This window comes from Acanthopagrus latus, chromosome 19 (genome assembly GCF_904848185.1).
Source record: "Acanthopagrus latus isolate v.2019 chromosome 19, fAcaLat1.1, whole genome shotgun sequence".
NCBI classification, from domain to species: domain Eukaryota; kingdom Metazoa; phylum Chordata; class Actinopteri; order Spariformes; family Sparidae; genus Acanthopagrus; species Acanthopagrus latus.
The window spans coordinates 17,158,277-17,182,033 of record NC_051057.1 but is presented as its reverse complement, the minus strand read 5'-3'; the positions used below and the strand labels follow the sequence as shown (position 1 = coordinate 17,182,033).

Genomic DNA, 23,757 nt, shown 5'->3' with positions numbered 1-23,757 from the left:
CGATGACACTGAGTTTGTTTTTATTGTGAAACTGGACTAAATCCCTGTGGTCCTTCAGTCAGAGGTGAATGTCTGTCTGAAGCCTTGATTTTTGATCTGACCAGCGTAGGAAGTGTTTGCTTGAGATCACTTGTACTGGTTCAAAGTCTTTTTATCCAAGTTGTTCAGCCAAAGATGAGAAAGAGGTCAGGAAAAATGGAAATTTGGGTTGAGATTTTGAGACAATAATTTCCTTATTTCTTGTCCCATACATGGGGTGGGTGTTGAAGTTTGTTACTCTTACAGCACTGACCCAGTTGCCTCGATACTATCGAGTATCAAAAAATGTCTTTCACTACCAAATTTCATGACCTAAGGAGTTAATCTCATCAGCGTATTGTCAAAGTATCTTTCAGGAATCGGTATTGAAATCAAGGTGTTTAAATGTACCCAGTCCAACCTACAAGTTATCTTGTTACCCCTCAGATTTAATCTAGCCACCAGGGGTCCTGATCCCCTGACCTTAAGAAATGTTATCTAAAATCAAAACAAAAATGTAGTTTTCTTCTTGTGATGCTGTGAAAACATTAACCCAGAACGCCTTCAGTAATCTTGCATATGTTGCTGGTTAGTAGTTTGTCGGTCTCACGCGGTCTTCACATAATATTCAGGGCTTATATCGATGTAATTTTAAAAAAGGTTGTTGAGCTCTCAGTTGTGATGCTGACAGAGCTGCACGGAGTTGATTTCAGACTGATTTTCAGACACTTGAAAACCTGCCAAGATGTCACCAACAGGAAGAACTCTCTGAAATCAGTCAAAATCGAAATAAATGATTAAATTATGAGGTTTTAATGGTTGTATATTGTTACTGAATGGGCCAAGTATCTTTTAATTAGTTTAAAAACAATGTGTATTCAAGTATATGTTATATTTCTGAAAGCCACAAGAGTTGAGACTTGAGCTGCCGACCCAAAGTGTCAGTATGTGTTTATCTGTGGATGAGACTCAACAATCAGCTTTCTCTCTACAGTTACATTTTTAACATCTACTAAACTTCTGTCCGTCTACCTTTCTTTGTACGTATCCAGCCATTTTCCTCATGCAACATGAGTTTATTTGCAAGATCTATATGTATCTAATAGTTCAGTCCCCGCTCAGTTTTCTGTCAGTGGAGGGAAAGGCGGTGTTAAAGTTGTGTTATCATGTCTTGGACCAGATCACTGTAGAGGTTCTGTTCCCTCCAACTTACCGCTCAGGCCGTGTGCGCTCGGCCGGTTGCTGCCACAGACGAGTAAATGTTGCCTGGAAAGAAACGACGGCGCTGCCATTTGCAGAACTCTCTTAGAAACGGGGAGTTTTGTTTTCCAGAGTGCCAGACTGTTCATGTTTGCGAATGTCAACATTTGTAAAAGCCGTTGTTGAGCTCCAGCAGACTGAGGGCCCCCGGAGGGATTAGAGGAGGCTCTGTTTACCTGCTCTGAGGAATGCTGCCCTGCGCGGACGCTTTTGTATCTGTCAGGGACCCAAGGTCACAGCGCCGGGAAGAGATGGGCCGCTTTGTCCCTCTCAAAAGTTTCCACCTCGCAATATCAACAACAAAACACAATGTGGGCGACCTGGGAGAAGGAAATGGAATTCCTGCTCATGTTGCTACAGTGTTCAGAAACTCAGGTTCAACGGGCCCCTTTTACCTTTGATCGGCGTGGGTGGAGGACGGGATCATTTTTCTGACTGAGATGAAAAATGTAATGGATTCACATTATTTCTTGGTAGTTTTCATGTATTGTTTCTACTTCCCACTACACATGCATGTTTTCAGTTTGAGGCATCAAATTTAAATCCTTAAAAACAACCAAACTAAAGGACCCTTCAGCAGCCCCCCTTTCAGTGTCGATCAGGGTGCCATCAATTTTGTGATTTTTGATAGGAAAGAATTAATAGATTCACATTATTTATTGGTAGATTCACATATTATTTCTGCTTCCAAGCACATGTGCATATGTTCAGACTGAGGCATCAAACTTAAATCCGGCATATGTATGTATGTGCTGCTCATTTCTGCCTTTGAGTTATTTTCCTTATGAGAGTCATACTTGAATAAAAGTAAAGATATTATGTTAAAATACTACTGTGGCGAATGGAGACGTCTTAAAGTATCTGATGTTAAAAAATACTGTAAATCAAAGTAACTTTCTGGCATTAAATGTACAATTTATACAAAAATGATAAATAAAAATGAGTAATACATACATTTACATTAACGTATACACTGTGTATACCACGATTATCGGATCCAATATGCAGCTTTTTTAAAAACTGTTGATCAGTGTGTGTTTTTTTTTTTATTTATTATCAGATTGCCAATGAAATAAATTGCTTCAAAAATGCACTTTGGCTCTAATGAGGCATGCAGTCTGCAATTAGATAAATGTAGTCGAGTAAAAAAGTAGAATATCTGCCTCCAAAATGTAGTGAAGTGGAGGTATAAAGTAAACATACGACCTCAAAATGACGCTTGGACACAGTACTCGAGTAAATGTACTTAGTTACATCCACAGCTCTCAGCTTTTTAAGAACATCTTCCGGTCATTTCCAAACTGCACTACCCGCGTTTGGCCACACGGTGTCGCACTTGCACAAGTTACTGAGAAAAACCGATGCTGTAATCAATCTGAGAGATGATGAAGCCTCCAGAGGACAGAAAATAAACCAGTTTAAACCCTCAACATTAACTCTCAGTCCCTGTGAAAATATTGGGAGGATTTAAACACTTTGTGATTCAGACAATGTCTTGAGCTTCTGGTGTCAGACTGTGGTGGAGCAGCCTGACCAGCAGCAGCAGCAGCAGCAGCAGACACCGAGCAGCACACTGAGGGCCAACAAACACACTTGTGTTTAATTTGTCTGCAAGTTAGGAGTTATTTGCGGAGGACAAACCTCGTTAAATTCGACATGGGCTCTCAACATTTCGCAAGCATGCAATAGGAAGTTCAAAGCGCCATATTCTCTCCATTCTGCGTGCGCCTGCAAACAGGGCGGACTTGTTTGCGAGCTCTTCCCAGGAGGCTAAAACCTCCCCCACCAAATTCAATTACCATGTAAAAACAATTGTCAAGTGTTAATTATAACCAATCAAAAAAATATACGACTGCACCAAAAACAGGGGGGGGGGATATCAACATAAGTTTGGCTGATCTGTTTATCAATGAGCTGCTCTGAGACCTTCATCTGTCCTCTTTTTTTTTTTTTTTTAAACCTCTTTGTGTTTTTGCTCATTCAGACAAAGACATGTAACAACTGCAAGTTTGAAGATTTTCTTTATCTCATTTTGTAATAAACATATAAATAATAAACTCTAGACATTTTTGACGCATCGCCCTGTTATGAAAGTTAACTTGGTATGGTCTGGCTATATAGACTATTCCAAACTTTGCATCTGCCGCAGGTCATTTCTATAAAACTATTTCCCTATTACAAAATATGAAAAGAAAAATACATTTTAGTACATTTACAGGAGTTACTTATTAATTTATTTTAACGAAACTTGTTTTTCAGTACTACTTTTAACTGTTACTGAATTGTCAGAATCTGCATTTTTAATATTTTTCTCAGAAGAAAACAGGAAAAATAGAAAACACAACAAAAACAAAACAAAAAAATAAAATAAAAAAAAGCAGAGAATGCAGACACGAGGCAGAATATCTGTCCCTCTCCGACAACTTAAACGAACAGTTTCCAAAATAATAAAATTCTTAATAAACCAAGCAGTACAAGATTTTTTTTTCCAATACCTTCCCAACTACTGTATTTAAATTAAAATATATTCTCATATCTTACACTATTTCAAATAACGAAATGTGATTCGGTAGCGATCTGTCAAAATCTAATTTACAATTCTGTGTATAAAAATATAATTTATGGAACCCCGCGAAGTTTGTTCTCCCCAAAATATAACAGTCAGTTGCACATATATGCACATATGAACATTACAACCTGTCAGAGTTAGCTCCTTTCTACATGGTTCTTCTTTCACTTTGCCACATTTTTTCTTTTTCTCTCTCTTTTTTTTTTTCGTCGTCGTTTTTTTTTCCAGTCTTTTTTTTTCTTCTTTTTTTGCATTTGAGATATACAAAAATAGATTATGCACAATTCGCCGCTCACACAGTGTCAGAATCCATTTGTGTGACGAGCAGCTGAGTTCACATGAGAATAAATTATTCAAAGAGAAACTTTTTAAGGCTCCATTCATTCTTTGAAAGGGGACACATGGAAAAGTCACTGAAATAAATATCCCAACTCCGCTGGGGCCTTTGTCTTGTTTGTTTGTTCGTTTGTTTGTTTTTTGTTGTTGTTGTTTTTTTTGTATTATTATTATTATTATTTTATTTTTTTTTTAATCTACTGAATAGTTCGTGTGTCCTACATTTTTTTTGTTTTTAAAGTCTCGCTCTGCTCCTGGAGTTGAGGTTTCAACTTGAGTATACTGACATCCCAAGTGGATGGATCGAGTGGCTGTCCAAGAGCCATGTTCCGAGTTGATAAAGGATCTTGGAGTACCAGTGCACTCCGTCGCTCTGTGCGCTCACTTGATTCTGGGAATTGAAAAGCAACGAGGACACCCAGTGGGCGAGCCTGACAGGTGCCAGGGCCCAGTGCGCCAGGACGTGGTCTTCGATCACTGCGTAACAGGACGCAAGGACCTGGTCCACCACGACGGTCCCCTGCACGGTCACCGGCGCAAAGGAGCCCACCTGCTCCTGCGTGTAAATCCGTTTTACGGTCACGGGCTCGAGCCGGCTGCGCTCGGCGTCGAACACGAACACCTTCTGTCCGCGCCGGACCTCGCTGGCGAAGATCGCCGACATCCGCTCCTCGTCCGTGGAGTTGTGGCCGACGAAGAGGAGGTGCGCGGCGGTGAGGGTGATCTTCTGGCCTGAGTCGGTTTCGATGACGTAGAAGAGCCTCTTGGTGGCCGAGTCTTGGTCTATGAACATGATGAAGTCGGTGTAAATCGGGTTTCCGTCGTCGTCGGCCGCCAGGACCCTGTCGCCGGTTCGGAGGTCCTTGACCGCCTTGTTGGTGCCATCCTGCAGGGTGACGGTGGAGGAGCCTGGGAAGCAGCCGCCTGACTTTGCTGCCACTGAGTTTTCTGTTTAAAAACACAAGATCGTGTTATTAAAAACAATATATAATATCCTCTTTTTTATACATCATCAGCAAATTATTCCCAAGACGCATAAAACGTCACAAAGCGTCAGAGTTTAAAACTTTCAAACACTTCTAAGGAGTTTAGAAATAAATAAATCACAGGTGCTTCCAGCCTTTACAGTCCTCCACCATTCAAAAGCCCATTCAGAAACCGTCCTCTTTTAGCTCCTGTTTGTGTTTTCTCCCTGCCTACACACATCACGGTGGGCCATATGCATTTTGCATAATGATGCCTGTCTGCTCCCTACATGCCAAATGCGTATTGGCTCAGCCCACGTTGTCTGAGACGGAGGAGAAGAAGAAGAACAAGAAGAAGAAGAGAGAGAGAAAAAAAAACTGAAAGCCTTGGCTCATCTATTCTTAATTAAAAAACCCAATAAAGAGCAGGCATTGTTATTCTAAATCAGCTTGTGGATCGAGCTACTCTCGGTAAAGAACACTTACGCCTTTCCCAGCTACTCTTCCCATATTTGCTCAGGTGCAGAAACCTCCATGTGACAATTCACACAAATAGGCGACTCACAACTACTATTTACCCAGCGGAGCCACTTTTCCAAGCCTCTCGAGTTGTAGATTTGAATTTAAATGAGGGCCCGGACTCTTAAATGCTTTCTGTTGTGCAACATCAATGTCCCCTCTTTCTACCACCTCTCCTTGCTTTGTTGTCAGCCTCGATGACAATAATTTTGGCCTTGGTGGAGCTCTTCACATACCAGTCTCTGGGATCACACTGTCCCGCACACACTAGATAGAAGGAAGGAGGAAAAAAAGGGGGGGTTTCCTACTCAGAATCTGGGGGGCTTTTAATCTTCTTTTAAGATTCCCGAGCATGAAATAAGGTGACAACTGAAAACCAGATTTACCCCGACCGATTCAACATTGTTCAGCCAAATCCTTTTGGTAAAGTCGCATGACCCCTAATGACACGTCGGCCCGGCCCATACTGTGATCTCAAAAACGTGTGTGCTGAATGATAAGTAAGGGATTTATCAATAAAGTCTGAGCTCAGAACAAAAAGGGGGGGAAAAAAGAAGTGGCATGGCTCATCAATCTGAGCGCAATAGGTGTCCTTTAGCCAAAATGAAGCTCGTTTTAAACTTAAATACTTGATCTTAAAGTCGAGATGACGGCAATCCTTTAAAAAAGTAAGTTGTGTTCAGTTTTCAATTTAATAAGCATACTCAAAAAAATATCACCTAAAAACCTCTGAACTCCCAGCTTTTTATTTTGGCTTCCGCCGGTGCGCAAAAGCCCGGAGAGAGGACCGAAAATGATTTGTTTTTCTGGGTCACACACCGGAGGAGCCTTTCTGCTGGATGGATCCTGGTCGTGGTTCCCACCAGGAGACGGTGTGGGGCGATGTAAGATCAAAAAATGAGCTGCGTTGGGGAAAACACGCTCGCACCGCCACAGGCTGCATCCATACATCATTCATAACGCGACACACAAACCCTGTCAAAATAAAAACACTCGCACTCTGCGCTCCACTTAACTGAGGGAGAAGCTGAGCCGATTGATCACTGATTGGATGGGCTTAATTGGTGATCAGGAAGTCGAGGCGTTTTCAAAATAAACGAATCAACAGATATTAAGACCTCGTTTTATTGTATTTCTGGAGCTTATATATAAATTAGTCCTTTCTGTCTCTCGTGTTGGACACTGGCACCTTCTTGTTGCCTCTCCCCCTTCACAAACAGCCAAAGAAACTTTGAAACTTTTTTTTTTTTTTCTGTCAGGTAAAGCAGAGCTGCACCTGCCCTTTGGAGAAATCTGGGTGCTTCCTTGCCGTACCTGCTTTCACCGAGCAGTGGATGTGGGCTTTGGACTCGTAATAAACCCAGTCGAATCCGGCTTCCACCGCCAGCCTGGACAGAGTGCCGTACTTGCTCTTGTCTCTGTCCGAGGTGGTGATGTCCACGGCTCTGCCCTCGTAGTGGAGCGACTCCTCGAAGTGGTGTCCGTCCTCGTCCCAGCCCTCGGTGACCCGCAGCTTCACCCCGGGCCACTGATTCATCACCGAGATGGCCAGAGAGTTCAGCTTGTCTTTACATCTCTGCGGGGGAGAAATCGAAGAAAAAAAAGAAAGAAAAAAAAAAGATAGACCCAATTAGTCACCTGTTGTGCGTCAGAGCGTGCGTAAAAACGCGGCGAACGTTTGAATCTGGAGCAGCATTTGCCACCCAAAGCCTTTCTTATATTGACACAGTTATCTGTTGCCAAGTGTGCTCACCACTGACTTAACAATATACCATCTTTTTGACCAGGTTGTTGCATTTCCCCCCCTGAAATAGCGCTTCTTAATAAGATATCTGGTGTGTTTCCTTGACTCACTGAGGCCTCTCCATCCCCACCTGACGCCCCCTGATTCCTCCCAGCTGGGGGGGGGGGACGCTGGCACTGAGCTGCATCTGTGCGCCTACATCTCTGAGAGTGAGCAGCAGCGTCAGAGGGCACAGCTCGGATAAGAAAGCTGTTGATGAAATATTGATAAGGCACCGCATTCGCTTCACTGGCCTATAACATATGGGTCTTAGGAAAAAAAAAAAAAAAAGAAAAGGTGCGAGCAGCAGCATCCCTCTCTGCCCCCAAAAGTGTGGCATTGAACGCAACATGCGCGCATTACGAATTCATGGGCTTGTATTAGGCCATGGAATGAGCGAGTTCTTTTGTTGGGGTGCGACGTGTTTGTTTTCTTTCAATCAATAATTGATATGCAGATGATATGAGGGATGATCTTGGAAGAGCCGCTGCCGCCGCCTTAAAATATATCCGGAGTTTCTCGTCCTATAAATAAATCGTCGCACCGCAACCTCTCCGCGCTCTCAATGAAGATGCCTGGCCTTCTCCAAGACAACTATTCTCGACGCTCAACCAATATGTCAAATAAAACATCACAAAGAGTCTTTTCAGCGCGACCGCGGAGGGAAACTTTCATTATTCCCCCTCCTGCAAAGTCTTGGGAAACGTGACATGCCTCCTTAAGTCGATGTGTTTTCTGGCCGCTGACTGACAGGACTTGTGAAATATCCAGGGCGCACAGAGAAGCGTCTATGTGTGTGTGACCCACTGTCCTCTCCGATCCCTCGTGGACGAGCAGGAATGTTCGCACAGAACCCCCCCAAAAAAACTCACATAAAAGCAGAGTTTCCACATTTATCAGCGGGTGTTTTTATGAGGATATCACACTTGTAGAATGTGTTGAATTAAAAAAAGAAAAAAAGAAAAAAAAAGGCCCCCCTCAAAAAAAACCTCCCACATTCAGAGTGGGATTGTCGGAGTCAAGAGCCGTAAAGCTTAACCTATTTATTAATTCATTAGGTCGTGTGCCGCAAATCAAGCCAAATTCTGCTCAGCCACCGTGAAGCCCCAGCAGGGCGCCTGCAGACCGGCGCTTTGTGCTCGGGGTAAAGTTGTTCAACAGCCTCCCTCTTAATCTTTTCACAAATGATTTGGTTAGAGGAAACACTTATCAGCTACCTGTCAGTGCAAACAAGCCGCCAGCTCATCTCTTTCCCGACGCGTTTGCACTGTGGCCACTGAGAACCCCCCACCACCCACCGACACTGCAAAAAAACAAGCCACCTTTAGAAGCCGAAGCCTGTCAGGCATTTTATTAAAGGTGTAAAGTAACGTTCGCCACTGTGGATGAGAGGATTCCACTGAGCAAATCCGAGTTCTTTCTTTAAATTAGACCGGTTTTCTTGAGTCTCCTGGAGAGACGAAACGTTGGCTTTGGCTGAAAATCTCCACTCAGACTGCGACTCATATTTTACGACCGCACATGAAGCCATAATGTGTGGATTAGATGGATGACATTGTTCGTCTCGGGCCCCGTCACCATCCATAAATGTCTGTTAAACGCCTCTGTTGGCAACTTTCCTGGCAGTGAGTGTCTTAATAGTTAAGGGAGCAGACGCTTGTTGAAGCGCTCCTTCAAGAAGCATCACGTGTTACAGTCTTGGCTAGACCTCGGTGAATTGATTGATTAATACGTTTATTGCAGACACCTAAGGGACCTACTGCGGGCACGCGCCCCGTCTCATGTAAGACTATAACATATGTTTCCTAAATAACTAAAAGAAAAAACGCCAGACAGCAAGGGAAGTCCGGCGTGTTCGTGCGTAAAGGTCCGTGCGTAAAAACCCGCTCGGTTCGTGCGTAAAGCTTGGAATCGCGCACAGGCTGCTCCGTGTGAACGTGATTGTGCCGGTGGCAGCTACAGCCCGGCTCTTTTGTGTGCACGATAAGGACAATCTCACCTGTTTTAACTTACTATGGCCTCCCGCTAACCAGAGGTCATAAGTTCAAACTGCGTCTCAGACCGAGCGAGAGGAGCCTAAAAAGCCCTTTCATGTACATGTCGCGCTTGGAGCCTGTTGTTGGGTTTTCCGTGAACGCTCGGATGCTGATTGAAAAGCGGACGATGATCCAGAAGCCACACGTACTCGCTCCTTTACAAAATAAATAAATAATCCATAAATCACAAAAGAGCTCCTAGTCATTTTACAGCCCTGAAATAGACAAACTCCAGACGCAGATAGTCACATTTTATCTGAGGAACTCCCTCCTCGTCTGTGCGAATTTTTTTTCTCCACAGACCTGTAAACACAGCTGTTTCTACAGCAGGTGGGGTGAAAGCCTTGCAGACATGACTTAATATTCTCAGAAATGAATAGAAACAAATTCCCTTTCTCCTGGATACCTTGGAGCCTCCTCAAGGACCCCTGTCTGTGTGTGTGTGTGTGTGTGTGTGTGTGTGTGTGTGTGTGTGTGTGGTGGGGGGGTTGTCCGCCTGAACCCCACTTTTTTTTTTTTTTTTTTTTTTTTTTTTTTGGCCGTCGCATCCCCACGCGCCTGCAATTTCACGCTCTGTGTGTACGAGAGAGCTATAGGTGTCTCGCAGAGGCGGCGCGGGGAGGGCTGAGAGGGACGCCGAGACCGCACGCACAGTGAATATTTCATCGGTGCTCGTGCTCACGCATGGTGCGAGCCACGGGTTCAGGGACTCCGGCGCGCGCCTGGCTTCATCACCACCACCACCACCACCGGCAGCAGCAGCAGCAGCAGCAGCACCATCACCACCGGCATTTTTTATTATTACTGAGCCAATATCACCCGAGCTCCTTTAATAATTCACCAGCATCTTGAGTGCTAAAAGTCATGGCGAAAGAGACGCGGCGTCCTGCAGCCTGGAAAGAAATCAGGGCTTCACATCGCGAGCCTCGGTCTCATCTGCGAAGCTCCTATTTAAGAGAAACTAACCGCCAGAGCGCGAAGGATGGAGCATTTGAAATAAAGACGTTTATAATCCAACTGCAAAAGTGGAGGCACCGCCAGCCCCTGCGCGCCTCGGCTCCCTATAATTCCCCCCCCCCCCACACACCCACCCACCCCCTCGAGTCCCCACCCTTTACATGAAGTCCTGATAGTGTTTCGGAACACTCTCAAAGAAAATGTTACTGTTTTCACGCACTGATGCACACCCCCTGCGAGAAGGCTAAATTACAGCAGCCCCCTTGCGCGAGAAAATGTCTGATTGAGCCACGCCATGCCTGAATAAGCCCGGCTGTTTGAAGCGGTGCGCATCACTAGCTCCCCGAAGCTCACGGCTGGAATAAAAAAGAAAAAGGCGCTTGAAAAAAAAAAGACAGAAAGAAAGAAAAAAGCTTGCAAAATGTTTTTTTGGGGGGGGGCTCAAAGCTGGGGGGGCAAACAAACGGCGTCTGGTGTGCTCGCGAAATAAACGCGTATATGGCAGGAAAGACGCGCGTGTGAAACAAACAAATAGCGCCTCACAAAAGATACAAATATAGATATGAGGAGAGGGAGCACATTAATATTTTAAATACACTGTCACAATCATGAAGGCCGAGTGTCCTGACTGTCCGCCTGCACATCACTTCTCTTCTCCAGCTGGATTTTTTTCTCTCTCCTACATTCGCCTCCAGCCTGCAGCCCCTCTTTTTTTTTTTTTTTTTTTGAAAACTCCCGTGCTGCTGCATAAAGCGCATCTGCTTCTTCCTTCTCCTTTTCCTTTCTTTCTTTCTCTCCCTTTTTCTTAACACAGTGAAGTTTAAAAGGCTTTAGTGTGAAGAGTTCAGCAGCGGGTAAAAAAGAGACTTCACTTAAAGGTGCGCAATCAGTCTGACAAGGAGGTTGTTGCAGTGCGCAGTGATGGTGCGTTAGGGGGGAAGAGAGAGAAAGAGAGAGAGAGAGGGAGAAAAAAAAGAAGAGAAGAAGGTGAATCTGTCTCCTTACCTGAGTCATTAGCCTGTCGGCACCGGTGTTCTCTTCATCCTTGAATATGATGTCTGTGTTATAATTGGGAGTCAGTTCTTTAAATCGCTCGGAGTTTCTTGTGATCTTGCCTTCGTATCTGCCGCTTGCCCCGAGGGTCTTCTCCGCCACGTTGGGGATGAACTGCTTGTACGCAAGAGGTGTCAGCTTCTTCGGGTGTCTTCTCCTGCCGTAGCCCCTGCCCGGTCCGCATCCCATCCCAGAGGACACCAAGGACAAGCAGATGAGACCGACCAATACGATTCTGGTCCAGAGCAGCATTTTTTTGTCCTTTTAAGATCTCAAAGCGAGTCGCCGCTGCTATCTCTGCCGTCTGCCTCTCCCGGCTCTCGCAATGTCCTTGTCTCCTCCTCTACTTCGCCTTTCGCCTGGTCTCTACTGTGACAGGTGCGGAAATGAACGCCTCAGACAAATGGTAATAACGGGGCACATCGAAAGGAGGGTTTTAAAAAAAAAAAGTAGTGAGGGAATTAAAAGCCACGGGATCTCTAGTCGAGCTGCAGCCGCTTGTGTGAGGCGACCGCTAAAGCTTTGTATTATAGCACCGATCTATAGCAGGGGAGGGATTTGATTGGCTCGCCTAGACAAACCCTCCTGATGTTATCCCACAAAAAAATCTTAAAAGATTTCTTCCACCTGAGGGTGAGCCTGTGTTGCGGGGAGGAGGGGCTGTTCCATGGGAAAACATCAATTATAAACCGTCTTTTTTTACCCTCCCATTTTCCAGATTTCACAGAGGAAGGCAGGACAGACAGGAGCACAGTCAGTGCCGGGCTCCAGTCTGAAGCAGTGTAGTTAGGTGAAGTGATTTCAGTGTGATTGAACTGCGTCTGGGGGAACTTTCCGCACATATTGCATTTCCCCCAGGAGAATAGAACTGCTCGTGGATGCGCACTGCGCACACCTCTGCCGGACGAGTTTGCCGTGACCCCGTTATGAATCAGATAAACATAAAGAAGAGTCTGCTCAGCGTTCAGATTATTAGATTGCTGGATTTCTAACTGAGACATCTAATAACCTCATTTCTGTTGTAAAACGTGAATGAACGCACGAAAATCGCTCTGGAGACGTTTTGTACCATTTGGGTTCATCCAAACCTGGAGAAATCTGAGCAAACACAACGGAATCAAGCTTTTAGTTTGAAATGACTCGAACTATATCAAACTTTAGAACAACTTGAAAATGAACGTACACTGATATCTCTGCAGTGCGCGCACCGTGCGTCCTCTGTTGCGCCATCTTTTTACGCGTCGTTAAACCACTCGATTTATTGTTTTATCTGCGTCTGAACTCGTCTAATTAACCACATATTGTCACAACATGGACTCACATCACGGGGGAGGCTCCCTAAGCCCGGAGACACACTTACAGTGCATCACAGCTGAGGTTTAACAGAGTGTATCCTGGCCTGTTCGACTCATCCAATGCGATTTCTTGCTGGAACTTGTGCGTAAAAGTTCTGCGTGCATTTGTTAATGGGCCAAGGATCACCCCAACTCCCAGAGTCCCCTGGTGACCACTGTGATTCCTGACTATAGTGATTTTCTCCTCAAAAGGAGCAGAGAAGAAGGAGAAGGTTTCTTGTGGTTACACCCAGCACAGATTTTTTCGTTTGCTTGGTTGTTATAATAGTTTTCAATCACCAAACTTCCTGCTTCCAACCCAACACACGCTGATCACGTCCCTGTGATTAAACCCAATTAAGTGATATTTCAGTGATGGTGTTTTCCATCTAAAAACAAAAAGAAAAGCATCACTAAACACACACAAACACCCCTGTATCCGCATACAAAGCATCTCACTTCAGACAGAAACAGAAATCCAAATAGTTTCAGGAAGTCAAATTATTTGTGTGATAACAAACCAACTGTTAGAGTAATTACAGGAAGAGGGGCTGTTTTGGGGCAACTTTAGCTCTCATCACACTCGGTGCATGTGGCACAGGTGCTCTGAAGTGAGGACAGATCTGCCAGCCTTTGGTGTGGCTTCAGTCTCAATAAACCTCACTCTGGCTGACCTCCAGTCTGGTGCGGCGTGTGCCAGGCTTGTGGCACTGCTGCAACCAGGGCAGGTGAGACTACCTGCCGCTACACTGAGACCGTGAACATCAAGTCTTGGCCAAAAGGCGGCTTGTGCACTTGGCACGCTGCTCGCACGACCGCCGACCAAGACACACCGCTCCTTCCAGTGATGGCTTTCAGTCTACACACGACCGAGTTCACTCTGTGTTTGCTGGATGTCGCAGAGATTCTCAAGATGTCTTCTCTCGACATATTTCTGCAGAGGCACCGTTCAAACACGGAGGCTGACAGCAGTTGTGGTGCCCTGAGGGACACCGGAGGCGCTGTTTGGCCCCGGGTCACAGTCCTGGTTCAGGTGTCACAGCTCTGAGATAAAAACCTGGCATGCCACACAAACGCCTCAAAACCACAGAGGAGGGAGGGGGTGCGGCGGAGGAGTCCACGGTGGCCTGAGCTCTTGCCTCCAAAAAAGGATGGGAGTGTGATAATAATGATTATTGTGGGACTTTGAGGGGTTTCTTTTGTAAATGAACCAAATGTGATGCTGAGTGAACTGAATAATGCAGAGATTGCGATGAATAATGCAGCCCAAAGAGCAAGGTGTGCTGATGTGAGCGACTAAGGATTTGAACTTGAGTTTCTCCCACAGAGGAAACCAGCCATCTATCAGCCCGACCTGGGGCAAAGAGTATTTGCAAACATTACACTTCATTGTTTGGTTTTGGCCTCCTCCGGTGCCAGATGGGTGGAGTTTGCAACTATATGCCATGGAAATCCCTGCAGACAGTTCAGACAATCAATCAAAGTATCTAAAGTCAATTTAGTACGTGAACTTTTTTTTGTTTGAGATCTTATCTTGATGCCAGATTAGAAAGGAGGCTCAAACATCTTAAAAACACTCAATGCCTGCTTATTCCGTGCTAACAAAAGGCGCAACAAACAGCTCCCAAAATCCCACACGCTCACTGCTGGGTGACATTCGCCGACTCTTTTATTTGCATCGAGCCTGGTCTCTGCAGATGGAGGTGACGCAGCAAAACAGAGGCCCGCTTCGTGGAACAGTCCTGCAGGGATTGAGGGCATTACACAATTCCTATTAAGAAGCCTGTTGCATGTGATGGCTAATCCAGCGTGAGGCGTGAAAACGGCCAATGAGTCATCAGTTTTTGACTCCTTCTGTGTCACATCACACATCCCTTCATGTAGCCCTCTACCCGGTCGGAGGCGTCTACATCTGCTCCAGTGGCTCTCTCTTTAAAAAGCTCCTGACATTCAAGGGAATTAAGAGATATGCTTCGAATCAGACTAAATCCACACCCATGTTTGATTTCTTGTGCCACAGTCTCGATCAAGCATGAGCGAGATGCAACTAGAAGCGGTGGAGCGGCGTTTTAACCAGTTTAAGTCCCCCCAATTACTGCTTTAAAGCCTCCTCCTGTCTGAATGTTTTGTAACATTGTTAGACGGATTAGAAGTACAGAATAATCACGCACAAACATTTAAGTAGCGTCAGGCTTTCCGTGTTGTTTTCCCTCCGCTGCGAAATAGGGTTTCCTTTCTTTCCTCCAGGCCAACAGAAAAGCCTGCCATGCCGCAACTCATTGTGGGTTTTTTTTTTTTCTCTCTCGCAGGTGGGGTCCGCATTCAAACCTTTATCCTGTCCTGAACTTTTGACAAACAGTTTACAGCACGGACATGTTGCCGTCTATCTTGTGAACATGTGTACTCTTTTGTCAGCATTGTAAAGTTTGAGTAATCTTCCTCCAAATGGTTTATCTAAGCCGCACGCATCGCGCATTATGAATTAGTAAAGAGGCAAAAAAAAAAGAAAAAAAAAAATTCTGCTGAACAGATTCAGGTGCCCCGAGGCTACTCTCTCAAGCACAATGGAAATTTCACAATACAGTATCTGGAATCACAGCCCTCAGCGTGCCCCGGAGTCTGTAAAGGCATTTTATTTGCACTCTCCAGCCGCTCCCAATACTTAAACATTAAACGCCAAGGCTAGACAGGCAAAACCACTTTGAACTGCAGTGCAGGGTGAACCCAGAGGGAGGGGAAGGAGGTGAGTGAGTGGTGAGCGGGGGGCTGTGGTGTGTGTGTGTGTGTGTGTGTGTGTGTGTGTGTGTGTCTGTGTGTGTGGGCGCGTGTGTTTGTGCGATACTCCACCAGGTGAGTCAGCGCTGGCCCGCCGTGCAACACCATCACAATCTTAGGCAACGGGGACGGAGAAGGGAGGGGCTCAGGCTCATTGATACGTTCATGTGAACTGAAAGTTTCTGTCAAGTGTTCACATCTGAACAAGTTGTTTTGTCTGAGCAACACGCACTAAAAGAGATTATTGCACCTTCTCCTTCAGAATAAAGTTGCTTTCATTTTCTTAACAGCACATTGTGCTGATTTCAGTATCAAGGTAAGAATCTACATCTGAAAGGAATAGTTGGACATTTTGGCAAAATTTAGGCAAATTATTCCGTAGCTGTACGAAAAAGCAACGTCTGTTTTCAGGCATCAAAAACTATCGTTGGCGTAGTTCCACCTGGCGTGTGATGCCTTCCATAACTCTGTGAGTAACTAAATTAAATGCTGCCAATACCAATAGGAATCAGATCAGAAATGTCCACTAGATCCATTTCAGTAACATATTAAATCCAAAACATATTCTCTATCCTCAATGCGGACTAAATGTCAAAAAAACACAAAAACAACAACATCTATGCCCATCCTACAGCCTGTAACAGCCAGAGTGTGACCAGTGTCCCACTGTGTCACAGGCCAGCCTGCAGCTGACTGATGCATCATGTAGGGAATTACACTTTCAGTTCAGTTTGATCAGTTTTTAAAGCCCTTAACATGGAAATTATGCTTCAGCGTTTACCCAAAAAGTTCATTTGTCTGATAATACAACTATACTTTTCTTTATTTTCTTCAAATAAAGGGGAAGAAAGTTCTAACTGGGTGTGGTTTTGTTTCTTAGTTTCATTTTCTTGACACTTTGTGGCAGATTGCTGTTTGCTTCGACTGTTTAAGTGTGCTGTTTCTGAGGACAAACAATAAAGAATTCACATTTCAACTTATTCATTTGTCTCGTTTTTATTGGTTTAAAAAAAAAATCTGATACCGAATCCAAGGGGAACACTGATGCCGTCATCGATCTATGTCGATGACGGCAGAACCCCTGGAAAGCATCACTGGAGCTGAATAATTTCCCTCCTGGTATAACAAAAGTCTGAATATGAGCTCAGATGCCTTTGTAATATTTTCTGTCATTTTTTCAGTCGTTACGTAAAAGAAATGTGTTACTAGGCCAGATTACCTCAAACGGTTTACGTCAAAACGCCACCAATGACTTAAAGACAAAACGCAAATTGTGAAACAGTCCACAACTCGCTGATGTACCTGTTTAATTACACTGTAGTTAGAGTATAAAATATGCAAATAAACTTCGTAGTGATGAGCAATCTGCTTCAACATGATCTCCTCAGCGTTTGTGCTCATTAAAGTAAGGACACTGATTCTATCTCTCTAATGAGCCCTGAGTGCTTTGAGTGTGTGCCATTTCACCCTGGGCGACGAAAATGGAGGTTATGATTCCCTCCTGACTAAAATGAGGTGTAGGAACACAACAAACAGCAGGAAAACTTAATCACACCCCCGTAAGCAGGCTACTGCACTACCCATGCTAACCACAGTAACCACCTGTGTGTCTGATAGTCAATTATGATATGCTAACATGCTGCTCAGGCATTCCTCTCCTCAATCAGCTCTTTCTCATCTGCCTGAATCATATCTGCAAAACAGTGTGTCTGTCATCAAACTGACACTCAGTTATTGCCTCATTAACTGGAGATTACATGCACATTTTCACGCTGCTGCAGTACGGATAACTCTATTTTGCATCACTGAACCTCAGTTTTTGAGCTCTGGCGTTATCGTTTTGGAGTGATTTCGGGAACCGCTTTGCCCCAGATATCCCCGTTCGTCGGAAATAGGAAGTGCCGTGCAGTTTTTGCGTCGAGTCGAAATCGATAGCGATCGCATCCACAGCAGCCTATATCCTTCTTGCTTCCATGTGTTCATTCATACTTCACTAATCCAGGAAATTGCTGCCACTGATCATAGCTATTGCCTGGAAGGAACAAGGAAGCTGAACAGAGGTGACACAGCCTTATGTCAGATCTTTGTCAGCTGGATGTTTGATGGCGTTTTTAACATGAATTTGCAGTCTGCACAATGATCAGTTCTCTGTGGGTAAGGGAAATGATAGCGATGAGAGACTTAATCATACAAAAACATCTCTCTTTGCATGATCTTAATTTAATGAAAAGAGTCGATCATTCATTTCCAGATACTTCTGCTACTACTGCTACTCTAAATGCACCTGGTTTTGGTGCAATCAGCAAAGCGAGAGTAATTATTTTATTCATTTTAAGTAATGAGACATCCTTTTCTCTGAAGCCGCATGTGAAGCAATGTCCGCCATCTCCTTCAAACGTGCCACATGTGCGGGCTTGAGTATTACGCTACCTAATGCTTTTCAGCTGAAAGTCTTCCAGGCAGGACGCTCTTGTGCAAGATGGCAGACCAGAACGACTTCCAGTTCACGTGAGGACTGAGTTGCAATAAGAGACTTGGGATGTACCCGGTGTCTGAATTAACTGTTTACCAGGGTTCAGTCCAAAAACTTTTTTGGCGGGGCTGCCGTACGTTATGTTTCCCATTTTTAAGAAGCGAGGACAATACGGTGAGAGATTTCGGTGAGCTAAGCTAGTAGCATCTAGTGTAGCTTTGAGTTGCTCGCTTCAAGCAGTGATGAGGAGCAGCGATAGTGGTCTGGTAAGCTGTGGTTTTTTTCAATTTTCAAACCTGTAGTATATTTTTTTCAAATTTCACGCAGCTCCATCTCATGACACACACGTCTTGAGAGACTCCCCCATACCTGAAGCTGAATTTATGAATGGTGCTCAACAGAAATTCAAGAGCCCTTGCGACAATTTTCCAAATGTATGATCCAGTGACAGGGTTCAGTCATCTGCATAGTAACCGGACGATATACCCCAGTTCCGCTTGTTAAGCTACATCGTGTCATCTGTATTTACATCATCAGAATATAACATCCAACTGACAGGTTAATTTTACCCATCACACTGCACAACGAAATGGGAGGGTGTCCAACACATGAATCAAGCTTGAAACAGACTTTGATTGAAAGTTCCCCTTGAGTATGTTGTTGGAAACATTCATTTTTACACCACCACCAAGTTGCACGTTAAAGCCAGCTAGGGTAAATTAACAATTGCAAATTCACAGCAAACATATTAAAGATGTTGCACATGTTTACATATTCTAACAGTTAATAGTAGTTTCACTTTTGGTTAAGATGTAGAATAAAGCGACAGTTGCAGCTGCTGTAGGACGGTGACAAATGATGTGTTCAAGTTCAGTCACTGAAGGTTTTCCCGCTCTTTTCACTCGTAAAAAAAAAAAAAACACAAAACCGCATATAGCCTTCCCACTTTTCTGAACAGCCCTCCCCCAGATAAATTTAGTACCGTTCCTTATCTGCGCAACAGTGAAAAGTGATGTCTCTATTGAGCTTCAGTCCAAACAGATAAGGAAAAAAAAGATACACACTTATCCTGTCAGCACACTCCAAAATCAATTCATCTGATCAGAGGGTAACAGACAGGGAGCGAATCCTGCAGCTGTAGTGATTCACACAAGCAGCAAAACGTCAAAACATGTCAAAATGTGCAAGCTGACAAACACTTGACTGCCTCCGAGTGGGAAACTTTGACTCAGTGGATGTATGCGAGTGTGCATATGCGGGGGCACGTGCATGTACGACTATCGCAGTGGGAATAACAGCCCAACAGGAGTTAATGAGGCGAGTGACTGACGGAGCAGCCTGCCTGTGTCAACAGAGTTATGGAAGACAGTCTGGTTGTGGGAGCTAACGCGTCTGAGAGAGCCCAGGTGAGGAGACAGAGCGAGCCGGGGAGCCGGCGTTGATGGGAAATGTCAAACGCCGCTCCGGAGGACGAGCCTGATTAGCACCCAGACGGCACTGCACCTTGGCGATGACCCCTGCCTCTCGCACCTCTTCCTCCACTGACACCCTGAATAACAAAAATCCACCTCCAGACGTCTTCATTCACTTCAGGAACTCCCAGAGAAAACTTCAAATAAATCAAGGACGAGTGGAATCCATTTATGGCATCTCATAAAATAGCTGCCAAACAATCAGCCGCGGGGTTCTGATACCTATTTTTATGATTTGTTTAGATGGCGTGGTTCTGGCTCTGGCTCCTGTTTGTGTCCCCGTGGGGCATTGACCTGCATTAAAACTGCTTTGATGTCTGATGACTAACAGACAGACAGACAGACAATAAAACGAGGCAAACCAATAGATGTGTCTATGTCTATGTCAGATAGATAGATAGATAGATAGATAGATAGATAGATAGATAGATAGATAGATAGATGCAACATCACAGACTTGTGCCATCACTCTTGGGTGTGTCTATTTACCAAACAGACACCTCTTACCACACCGCTTATAGTAACCACATGAAAGGGGATAACTGTCTTTCTCGACTTGGGTTGGGCATATGAAAATATATTCCTTTGGCTTGGTAGATTATGGCATGTGTTGGAGGATTTAACATACCTGGGAGACACCTGGGATGTTGTGTTAATCCGCGCCGGATGGTGTGAATTACTTGATCTATTTTGGATTGTGTAACTCATTTCCCCATTAAATGTGAGTTCTGAATCAAGGGTTTAAGGATAGACGGTGTTGTGTGCTGTGCAAGTTGTAAAAAAAAAACAAACAAAAAAAAACATCGCTTGAGGCAAATTGGGATTTGCAATGTAAGGCTATACAGATAAAACTGACTACGCCCATCACCAGCTAGCAAGAGGATGTTGGGTCTTGTGTGGTAAATCAAACCTGTTACCCCCAGGTTATGGATACAGAACATCATGGAAGATCCTCACATCAAACCTGCAACATTAGGGTCAACGAGTCCTCTCCAAACTGAACCACAGAACACTGATTGTCCACGCTCGCTTGAACAATGATGCCCACCACCATTTTTCTGTGTCTTCCGTGACAAAGTTAGGAAACGATGGCGGTCAAAAACCGTGTTGACTGTCGGTTGATAACAGGAAAGAAACAACATCGGTCTCAGCAAGAGGGTGAGAGGATGATGGCAGAATTTTTCATCTTTGGGTTTTACCTCTGTTTTGGTCTCCACCTCCTAACTCCTGGATTTTCTGGCTCTTGAGCAACTTTGACTGTGTGCCATTTGATTTCAGGCAGGTATCATACAGTGGGTTTATCGGACCTTTGTCTCCGCAAACATTTTGCCTGTTGTGGCTGGAAACAAAGCTGATAAGAGCAGTGAGAAAGAAACAAAACAGTACATTTGCAGGCTGTAAAACCAAAACAGTGAGCTGAAAGGTGCTAAAAAGCTCAAACTAGCTAAGACGAGTTATCCCTTTCACAGTTTTACACACTTGATTCATTGATTTGAAAATACTGTGACAAAGTGCAGCTTTAAGGTGTAGTGCGTTTCTTAGCCACAGTCGTATCCTGATACATAAGAAATGACATAATCGTCCTCTTTCTCCCTGTTTGTCCCGTCACACGTGTTCAAATGGGAGGCGGTTACATTCTTTCATGTTCCACCAGGGTTCACACAGTCCAAATAGCCGACTGCTTCTCTTTCTAGATGCGCCTGTGTACAGCTCGGTAAGCTGGGACTAATCCCGTCCTGCCACTGCAAATAAAACCCCCAAGAACTAAATACGTCTCAACAATACAAACAAGAACCTGGAACGGCTGCTTTAGGTGGGATACGTGGGGAAGAAGGGGCTGCGCGGGCATGTCGGAACAAGCCCCTAACGTCATATTTCTTTGTGCTATCAGAGAAGGTCAGACTTTATAGTGGGCCCAGCACTTGTCCCATCTGTTGATTTATATTCTAGAAAAGGTGTAAGAGGTGAAAGTACAAGCAGGTCTGTGTCTGGCAGCCCTCGGTTGTGAGTGAACTTCTCCCCACTTCCTGTCTGCAGGTGGGAAACTCCTCATCCTTTATCTTTACTGCCTCAGAGAAAGGCTCCTCCGTCAGAAGAACAGGGAGGAGTTTACGTTTTTTTTTTTTCTTTTTCCCCGACTGTGCTACTGCAGGGTGGAGAGGTTTATAAAAGGCTTAGATCACAGGTGAGGGGATCACAGAGGAGCCTGTGCAGGTGTTTGAGGAGTGCACTGAAGGCAGTTTTAGTACCGTGTACATATGAGCATAATATCATATCGTACATTATCTTGCAGCTTTGTGACGACGTGTTCTATCTGCAGATCAAAAGCACAGGAAACAGGACCTGCTCAGAGCGGGGATGATGGTTCCACCTCGCAGTCGAGCCAATCTCACAGAGATTATCTCACTCAAGGCTCTTATTATTTAATAGTGGCACAGATTGATTATTGTTTAGCGCTGCTCAAATTGATGTTTATGCTCTGTTCTTGCACAAAAGGTGTTTTCCCACCCGAGGTCTTCTTTTGTTTCCCGAATAACCTCACCTCATGCCATTTCTCGTCAGGAAGCTCCACGTTGCGCTCGTGTTTTAGGATATTTTTCAGTTGCTACGTGGATTCGTTGCTGTTTTTGCCTCGTTTTCAAGTGTCTTGGTTCAGTTTAGACCCTCTAATCTCACCAAACTATCAGAGGCCGACTTCCACCGCAGAGTTTTTTGGGAAGGTCGGGGCCGGTGTGAGACTTCGCCACATCGTCCGCTTGCGTAGCTCCCTGAAAAGTGACAGGGCGGTGTGTAAAAGCTCACCCACTCGCCACATTGTTGAGTACGCTGCCGAAAAGACTGGAGCTCGGCGCGCAAAAATGTGTTGAATTTACTGGCCTGGATGCTTTTTTTCTTCAAATACTGAAAGTCACAGAGAGAGAAGCCTTTGACTTGAGGGAGGTTTTCATGTGAGCGCTTGATCGTCGCTTTTCATAATCGCGAGAACAATTACCTGCATAAAAGAAGGAAAAACTCATTTGTATTCAGCTCGTCCGCTGGTCGTGTCCCTGCCTGGCTGGCTGTCTGGGTCGGGGAACACTGAAACAACGTGCATTGTGACGTATAGCGAGCAGATAAAGGAAGCAACACCGCAGACAGGCTGATCGAAGGTGTCTTGAAGCTAACTAGCCTTGCTTTGGTCGTGACCTTTCGGAGGTCTTTACGTCCTTTGATGTGGAACGAGAAGCACCTCATTTTCCTCCCGAAATCTCATAAAAATGACAAAGGTTTTACTCTAAATTCTTACCAACACGTCTGTTTTCCGTCTTATCTTGTTGTACTCTGTACCTTAAACTTTCAGCTGTGCAAGCCATAAAACATGATGTGTCCGTCTTCCACCAGGAATAATCATGGTCACACAACAAATGAATTAATGTTCTGTAAAAAATAATCCCCAAAATGTGAACTTCTTAGGCAATAGATTGCATTTTCAAAAGTTGCACAGGGTCACGCAAGTAATTTAAGTCAAAAAGTAGCAATTAAAACTGAAAATCACCTAAGCGGGCATTGTAAGGCTTTCACACGACAGCAATGAATAATAATAATGTGAAGATCAGCGTCGCTCTGATCCCTAAACTATGTTAAGAGCCTTATTTTGCATTGAAAAGACATTCAAGGCACTAATATAAAAGTAGGGAGTGAATAAAAGCGGAGGTAATGGAGGTGGATCGATCTGCAGAAAGAAGTTTGCATAAAATCATCTTCTGATAGTCCTGACATTGTTGAAAAGGTGGTTGTTAACAGCTCCGAGACAGACTTTTAGAGAGGCGACTGGCGCGGCGCTTAGAGCACTTAAAGAGCAGCGAGTGCATCAAAGAGGGAGAAAAGAAATAAGAGTGAAAAAGGAGAAAGTGAACAACTTTAATGAGGGTATGATCAGTGTGCTGCCGCCGTTCTTGTCGCGTAGAGCGCAAGGGAAGCTGGCAGGGCTGGAATATGGACTTCTCTCCCCTGCTGCTCACCATAATTTACTCCCATCAGAGCACCTTAGCTCGCTTCTGCACCTATACATCTATGAACCTGAAGGAGGGAAAGAGAAAAAGTGGAGGCAAGGTGGAAAAAAGACTCTTATAAAGGCAGAAGAATACATAAAGGCTTCATGTTTTATCACCTTGTCATATATAGAAATACCAAATGGAGTTAATGTTATGTTAATATGAACGTTAGA

At 44.5% G+C, this 23,757-nt stretch overlaps 1 protein-coding gene across 1 annotated transcript; it reads right to left on the bottom strand.

Moving 5' to 3' along the window:
* Positions 1 to 3,287: 3,287 nt before the first annotated feature.
* Positions 3,288 to 12,140, bottom strand: shha (sonic hedgehog signaling molecule a). Its single transcript, XM_037078279.1, has 3 exons — positions 11,449 to 12,140; positions 6,982 to 7,243; positions 3,288 to 5,131 (listed from the first exon to the last, which is right to left on the bottom strand). Exons 1-3 carry the CDS (start codon positions 11,746 to 11,748, stop codon positions 4,452 to 4,454), a joined length of 1,242 nt encoding a protein of 413 aa, XP_036934174.1. The 5' UTR covers positions 11,749 to 12,140; the 3' UTR covers positions 3,288 to 4,451.
* Between the last annotated feature and the right edge of the window lie 11,617 nt (positions 12,141 to 23,757).

What these genes read in the sequence shown, in the direction of transcription:
- shha (XM_037078279.1), bottom strand. Translation starts at nt 11,748, where the DNA reads ATGCTGCTCTGGACCAGAATCGTATTGGTCGGTCTCATCTGCTTGTCC. An exon ending in CCGACAGGCTAATGACTCAG is followed by an intron (nt 7,244 to 11,448) that starts GTAAGGAGACAG and finishes TCTCCCCCGCAG; the next exon opens with AGATGTAAAGACAAGCTGAA. An exon ending in CCACTGCTCGGTGAAAGCAG is followed by an intron (nt 5,132 to 6,981) that starts GTACGGCAAGGA and finishes GTTTTTAAACAG; the next exon opens with AAAACTCAGTGGCAGCAAAG.